General features: G+C 46.1%; 1 protein-coding gene across 1 annotated transcript; it reads left to right on the top strand.

The window, feature by feature from the left end:
* The first annotated feature begins 4,014 nt into the window (after positions 1-4,014).
* Positions 4,015-6,989, top strand: LOC120973610 (uncharacterized). Its single transcript, XM_040399458.3, has 2 exons — positions 4,015-6,077; positions 6,168-6,989. The coding sequence occupies exons 1-2, from the start codon at positions 4,558-4,560 to the stop codon at positions 6,493-6,495; spliced, it is 1,848 nt and encodes a 615-aa protein (XP_040255392.2). The 5' UTR covers positions 4,015-4,557; the 3' UTR covers positions 6,496-6,989.
* Positions 6,990-7,395: the final 406 nt, after the last annotated feature.

The raw sequence follows: 7,395 nt of genomic DNA, 5'->3' as shown, positions 1-7,395 counted from the left end.
AAATCCAGAGTGATGGTAGCAACCTGTGGATAGACCCAAAACCAATAATAGCAGACAGATAATGGCTTCAGTTAAAAAAATATAGATAATGGCTTCTTTACTGTTTGTTTCCCACCCAACATGAAACTCATAGTAGACACCGGAGATTAACCAGATAGTAGATAGATACTATTGATAGCGGCCCCGATATGTACCCTACAACCATTTAAAAACTCAAGTTTGACCATTAGTTTGGAGCTAACTCAGAGTCTAATCGGTGAACATGACGATAAAGTAGCATGTAATATTAAGCGATGCATAACGTAAGCAGACACGAAAGAGTGCGACCTCTCTTGTGGACCCATGTAGTCCTCGAGGTCATCTGCTCGGTTGATGATGGTAATGCAGTTTTCAGGGCTGCCAGCGGCGGGGAAGAAGATCTGAGGCGGCGAAAGACAGTCTGGAGGCCGGATCCCTGCTGTGCTGGACCCTTCTATCATTGGAGCAGCTAAGCTGGGGTGGACGACGGCGCAGCAGGAGCGGGACAAACCACACAAGGTTTTCTTTGACAACTATCTGTAAGAGAAGTAATTCTGTAAGGGCTCGTTTGAATTGGAGGATTCCAACAATGCAGGGATAGGAAATAGACAGGAATAGGATAGGAATGCACGTGCAAAACAGAGAATTTAAAAACACAGGATTTCTGCCAATCTGGGTGTTTGATTCACAACAATTCAAAGATCACAGGATGCAAAGAAGCATGGTGAGATTAAGTCAAACCACAAGAAAATGTACGGTTATAATGCTATTATGCTACTATCTCTTAGTCTTGTGCTTCATGAATAGGAATTTGAAAAGGAGGACAAGTGAAAATTAAAATTCCTACATTTTTTCTTTCAAGGAGACACTAAAGGAACAAATCCGTGTGCTCAGTGGACAATATATATAACATGTAGAGTAAAAAATAGATGCAACAAGTGTACAACCTCTTTGGCGAAGCCATGTCGATCTCAGCGTGATTGGATTGGCTGGTGAGGTTGCTCCGGCTGACTTTGCTGTCGGAGGAGGGGAAGAGGATCTTAAGCGTCTGGAGATGGAGCCCGAGGTACTGCTCCGCTGTGATGGAGGGTTTCATCGTTGGAGCAGCTCCGGTGAGTTGTACGACGCCGAGGCTGAAGCAGGACAAGAGAGACAACGAACAATGTTAACCTGAGTGGAATTCTGAAAGCATCTCCAATACATGACGTAAAATATATAACCACAAAGTGCTAGATGTAAAATACATCAGCCGCTCATCTTTGAACTAAATTGTCGAAACTGAACTTAATTGTTGAAACTGAACTTAACTGTCGAAACTGAATTTTGCTGTCGAAACTGAATTTTGCTGTCGAAACTGAATTTTGCTGTCGAAACTGAACGCACTAGCAAGGCGAGGCTACACTCGGTCGACTGACTTTTTCATCTCTGGTCAGTCGATTTTGCAGCCGTTGGATATGAAATCAAGGGCTTGCGGTTCATCTTCAACCTCCACCCCCCTGAGCCGCCAGCCACCACCGGCCAAACAGCAGCCCTCCGCCGCCCCGCCCGCCCCGAAAACACTCCCCACCGCCGGTCCGCCGCCGCCCCGGCCATCCCTCTAGGCCCCCCCGTGCCAAGCTTTTTCTTCGGCGATCCCCACCAACGCCCCGCCACCGCCGGCGACCACCGCCCCCATCCTGAACCCTAAGATAGGTAGTGGGGTACCTCTCCGGCAAGCCCCCCTCCCCGCTGCGGCTAGTTCTTCCTTCACCCCGGCGAGCCCCCCCACCCCCTGAAAATCGACTGATCCAAAAGTCGATTCAGTCGACTGAAGTGTAGCTAAATTGGAGCAGCATCGCAAGCAAGAGCAAGAGCGAGAGCAGCAGCGCGAGCAAGAGCAATAGCAAGAGCAGACCAGGCAGGGGACCGAGAGCAAGAGCAGAGCAGCAGCGCGAGCGAGAGCTAAAGCAGCAGAAGCTCCTACTGATGTGGACGTCGCCGCCGAGGGAGCGACGCCGTGGAGGAAGTGGCCGGCGACGCCGCCGTGGATGGAGCCGCGCCGTGTCGGCTCGGGACCGAGCGCCGGCAGCACCATGAGATCGAATCAAGAAGAAAATGCGGCGATTAGTGTACAACCTCTTTGGTGGCGCCGATTAGGCCGCAGCTTCATCCGAGGAAACGGTGATGATGATGCTCTTCCGGTGGTGCAGGTGAAGACGGCGGTGTGGGAATGGAGGTGGCGCGAAAGACGAGGGGAACGTCGGGGCAGCTCCTTGGAGGTGGAGGACGAGGTGGCTGAACCGGCGGGACGATGAGATCGACGACGGATCCTCATCCGGTACGGTGGATGAGGGACGTCGAGGTGTTGCTGTGGACGACGTCGTCGGGGAAGAGGCTCCGACTGGGTGGCGGACGGAGCAGGGTGTGGGGTTTCATCGCGGGTTTTCTCAGCCTCGGTGTACAAATGGGTGGGCGGATGGGATGGCAGTGGGGAACCATGGCTTAGAGACGCGCTTGTCCGAAATGTCAGGTAAGTTACGAAAGTACCCCCACCGATTTGAGGCGGTTCTTTCGGTTCAGGGGTACCACGGGCATTTCGCGTGTCGGGATTTCACAGGAGGTGGGAGTTTTCGCGCGCGTTGTAATTTCGGAATAGCAAGGCGTGGGTTGAGATGGAGGGAGTTGTCGGAGCACAACGAGACAAATATATATCTTAAATATTTGGGATATTTAAATTAGTGCCCCTGGTTCCTTAGTTGTGCTCACTTTTCCCCACGCTCCAAACTTTTGCTCACTTTTCCCCTCTTCCTTAGCTGAAACTCTCACAAATGCTCATAGCGGGCGTTTGCCGTCTTGACCGTCCATTGACCGTTAATTGCTTACGAGTGGGGCCGAGTCTTCGTCTGACTGTTGCTTGCTGACGGGTGGGACCGCAAGGAGACACGTATTGGGCAGCTCGTCTGAATCTGAAACAAATCTAGATAGGCCGCACTGCACCGCGCTGCCCCTCCCCCTCCGCCGGCATCATGCCGCGTCCACCACAGTTGTTTCCTCCACCCTATGCCCCTATTCAGTTCGTCGGCGACGCCGCGTCTCCGCCAGATATAGCCCACCTCCCCACCTGGGATTACATAGCGATGTTGAGTGAGGATGGCCGGAATGCAGTCGACCGTGGAGAGGATTGGGTGGAATCTGCGGCAGATAATTCATGGATTAAACCTGGGTAAGCATTGTTTCCTCTCGAATTGACGTTCTAAGTCGTATTGTAGGCCGTATTTGACTTCTGTTTGCTTGAATCGTTTGAATTTGTGCTCGATTTTACTCGGCTAACTGAAGCCTTTGTTTCCTTCAACAAAATAGGATTGATCCCGCGCTGGCTTTCCGGCTGGCGATTAGAATGGAAACTAGTGTGCTGCGTGGTACTAAACCGCATTTGATTTCATCATTTTTCTATCCCAAAGTGGTAGAAACCAGCATATCTTTCAAAGATTTGCGAGCTGAGCTCCGAAACACCTATCCCTGGAGTGATGCCGATGCTGTTGAACTGAATTACTTCAGCAGTGACGAGCAAAGATTTCTCCCACTAACTTGCGACGATCATATGCCGTTGCTTTTTGCTGGGATTGCTGGCTGCCGATTTGGTAAACTCCAAATCGATGTGCTTCAGCCACGCGCAGAACGGGCGAAGGGGAAGGGAGTTCAGACACTGTCTGTGCTAATAGCCAGCACCCCGGCACTCCTTGTAGGTCGACACCAAGTAAAGCAAGTGGTTCATGGAGCCAGAACATGCCTGCTGCCAATTCTGGTTCCGATTCAGCTGCTGCTTCTCGTGTACCTTCTGCAGTTGGTGTAGAAGAAGATGCAGAACCTGACGAGGCAGTGCCTACAAATGATGATGAAGACGAGATGATGTTTCCTGAACTGGTCGATGTAGCCAGTCAGCAAGCAGTGGATGACGAATATATGGAGGAGCCCATCAGCCAAGCTAGGTTTGATGACACTAACGATGAAGAGAAGGTGGAGAACATGGAGAGCTTAATCGAGGATGAATACGATGGTGATGACATGCCAACAATTGAGTGGAACAGGGAAAAACCTGAGCTTAGTGTAGGTACCATTTTCCAATCAATGGTGGACTGTCGGAATGCAGTGACAACATGGTGCATTATATCTGAAAACACCTATAAGATTAAAAGGAGTGAGCCAGCAAGGTTCACAGTATTTTGTCCATATCCTAGATGTAGGTGGAAGTTGCATGCATCTCGTATGATCAAGAGCAAATATATTCAGGTAATCCAAGTTCAGTTAGTAATTTAGTTTCAGATCGTTGAGTAAGGTTTCTCAACTGTTTTTTACCCTTTTATTTTGTTTCAGATAAAGAAAAACCCACACAAGCACACATGTCCACCTGGAGGGGGAGGGGGGAAGGCCAAAACCAAGCTAGCAAAAACTAGGTGGGTGGCAGATGCTATATTGGATTGGCTGAGAGAAGAACCTGGACTTGGTCCAACAGCACTCCATGGGAAGCTTTTTGAGAAGTACAAGATAGAAATTCCTTACATGAGAATTTTCAATGCTAAGGAAAGGGCTCTTGACAGAATTAATGGTCAATGGAATGACAGTTTTCAGCTGCTTTACACTTTCAAAGCTGAAGTGGAGATGGCAAGTCCAGGGAGTGTTGTAGAGATTGACAAGCATACAGTTCCATTCAAAATAAATGGGAAATCATTTCAGAAGGAGTGCTTCAGAAGGGCTTTTGTTTGTTTCAAGGCTTGCTGGCAGGGGTTTCTAGATGGTTGCAGGCCCTATTTGGCTGTAGATGCTACACATTTGACTGGAAGATGGAGAGGACAGCTAGTAGCAGCTTCTGCAGTTGATGGACACAACTGGCTATTCCCAGTTGCATTTTGTGTGGTGGAGGCAGAGTCTGAGGAAAGTTGGGTCTGGTTTCTGCAGCAGTTGCGCAACATTATAGGCACACCCCCAGGTTTAGCTATACACACAGATGCTTGCAAGGGTTTAGAGAGTGCAGTGGAAATTGTATTCCCTAGAGTGGTGCATAGGGAATGTATGCGACACCTAGCGCATAATTTCAAAAAGAAGTTCAAAGGTAAAGTTTATGATGAGAACTTATGGCCAGCATCATACACATGCAGCAAAAGGAAGCATGAACACCATTTGAGAGTGTTGTATGCTCAAAATCCTCTTGTGAAGGAGTACATGGATGCACATCATGGTAAGGTGTGGTCAAGAAGCCAATTCAACGAAATCTGCAAAGTAGATTATGTGACCAGTAACCTTGCAGAATGCTTCAATTCAAAGTTCAAGTCAGTGAAAGGGCTCTTGTTGTGGCAAGCATTTGACAAGATGAGGCAAATGATCATGATAAAGATGGCTCTTCGCAAAAGAATTGCAGAAACACAATATGTTGGTCATCAAATGCTCCCATCACTGATTAGGGCATTGCACTTGAAGGCAAGAGGACTGAAGATGAAATGTATTCGATCTGGTACATATGAGGGAGAGGTTACATATACTGACACTAAAAATAGGGTATGGAGGTATCCTGTGAACCTAAGTACTAGAGAATGTACTTGTAGGCAATGGCAGATCCGTGGGAAGCCATGCATACATGCCCTACATCTGATGACCGTTATCGGGGGTGCAGATGGTGAAGTTGATCAATATTGCTCTGAGTATTTCTCTGTTGCCAAATTTATGTCTGCTTATGCTGACAATGTGCCTGCACTATTGGGGAAAGATCAATGGAACATAGTAGATCCAGGGTTCAAACTCCACGCTCCTGTCATTACTAGACCACCAGGAAGACCAAGGAACCAGAGGATTAGAGCAGGTGAGGAGGGTCGTCTACCAAAGAAGCATGCTTGCAAAAAATGTGGAGTTCTGGGGCATATTGCTAGGCTTTGTACCAATGCAGTGGATGCATCATTTGGAGAGGAGGAAAGATGGACAGCGGCCAATGCTGAGGAGAATGCAGCAGCAATGGAGACTGAAGATGCAGTGGAGAATGCAGCAGCAATTGAAGCAGTGGAGAATGCAGCAGCAAATGAAGCATCTTGGTATGTGTTTGCACCCTTTGTAGAATGCAGCTACCCTTTTGTTTGCATTTGTTGTCTTTTTTGCCTATGGCTTATAATTTCATTTACCAGCTCTAGGGAGAAAAGGCCAAGAGATGAAGAAGCAGAAGATTTTGAAACCATGGCCTTTGATGGTTTTGAAGCTATAAGAGAGGAAGAGGAGGGGGTAATTTTTCCAACTGTGCCTTTAAAGATTATTGAACCCATAGATGACCGTCAAATGGTCGTCAAGTGCTCGGTGAGTGGAACTACTCCATCAACACCTCCACGGGAAAAACCCCAAGTAAAGCCCAAGATCAAAAGGAACAAGAGTCTGAAAGAAAAGAGCATCTCAACTAGGGAAACCAGGAGCAAGACGGTGAAGCCAGCTGCAAACACAAGGAGCAAGTCGAAAATTTGAATTAAGTTGTTGGGAAATGTTTGTGTTGTCAATTTGAGGGCGAGTCGATCGCTTAAAACTTGGTAGATTTGTATTAAGATGTTGGCATCTTAAAACTTGGTATATTTGAGCTACTGTGAAAACTTATCAGTTCTAATAAGGGATCCCTTGTAATAATGTTGCTTCTACTTTGGTTTCTTATTTGTGTCAGAATTCAAATTTCCATCAAAATTTGAATTTAAATCAATATTTTAATTTGGGCCAAAATTTGGATTCGAGCCAAAGTTGAAGTTCAACATTGGAGGTTCATTGCTCTGTGTGGTGTATTTGATCGAGCATTTGAAGCCCAATATTCGTAGGTGAACAGTCCGAATGAGAAATGTGCTAGAAACAAGCTCGAAAGCTAGGGTAAACAGCCCTATTTGAAATCAAGTTTTTTTACCTTGGCTAAATAAGGCATATATATTTTTATGAACACTTGTTCCATATATATATGGTAAAAACGAAGTCTCACTATTTATTGATTAATATTCATATTACTACATTTTTTTGAATAAATATGCTTTTAATTCAAAACCGTGAAATAACACGTTTTAGATATGAAAATGAAAAAGTAAGTTCAGATCCTTCTTATTCACTCGAAAATGAAGCTAGGAGATTTTTTTCTGATTTTTTTTGAATTTTTTGATTTTTTTTCAAACCCTAAACCCTCTCTCCCTATTATATGAACTCTGAACATGTTCATAGGTGATACCTCATTTGTGTGAAGCCTTTTTTCATGAAAATGACCTACACCAAGTTTATATTTTTTTCTCATAACCTTGTCACATATGACGGCTATGTGCACAAGAATTACAACATTTTGAGTTTTTTTGAATTTTTTAAAAACATTTGAACTTGATTTTGACAGATCACTTCAAA

This window comes from Aegilops tauschii, chromosome 2 (assembly GCF_002575655.3).
Source record: "Aegilops tauschii subsp. strangulata cultivar AL8/78 chromosome 2, Aet v6.0, whole genome shotgun sequence".
Classification (NCBI taxonomy): domain Eukaryota; kingdom Viridiplantae; phylum Streptophyta; class Magnoliopsida; order Poales; family Poaceae; genus Aegilops; species Aegilops tauschii.
Note: the sequence above shows the minus strand (reverse complement) of the source record. Positions and strands in the feature narration are given on the sequence as shown.

Coding starts and splice junctions, on each gene's coding strand:
- LOC120973610 (XM_040399458.3), top strand. CDS start 4,558: ATGAGAATTTTCAATGCTAAGGAAAGGGCTCTTGACAGAATTAATGGT. Junction 6,078..6,167: donor GCAGCAAATGAAGCATCTTG/GTATGTGTTTGC, acceptor TTCATTTACCAG/CTCTAGGGAGAAAAGGCCAA.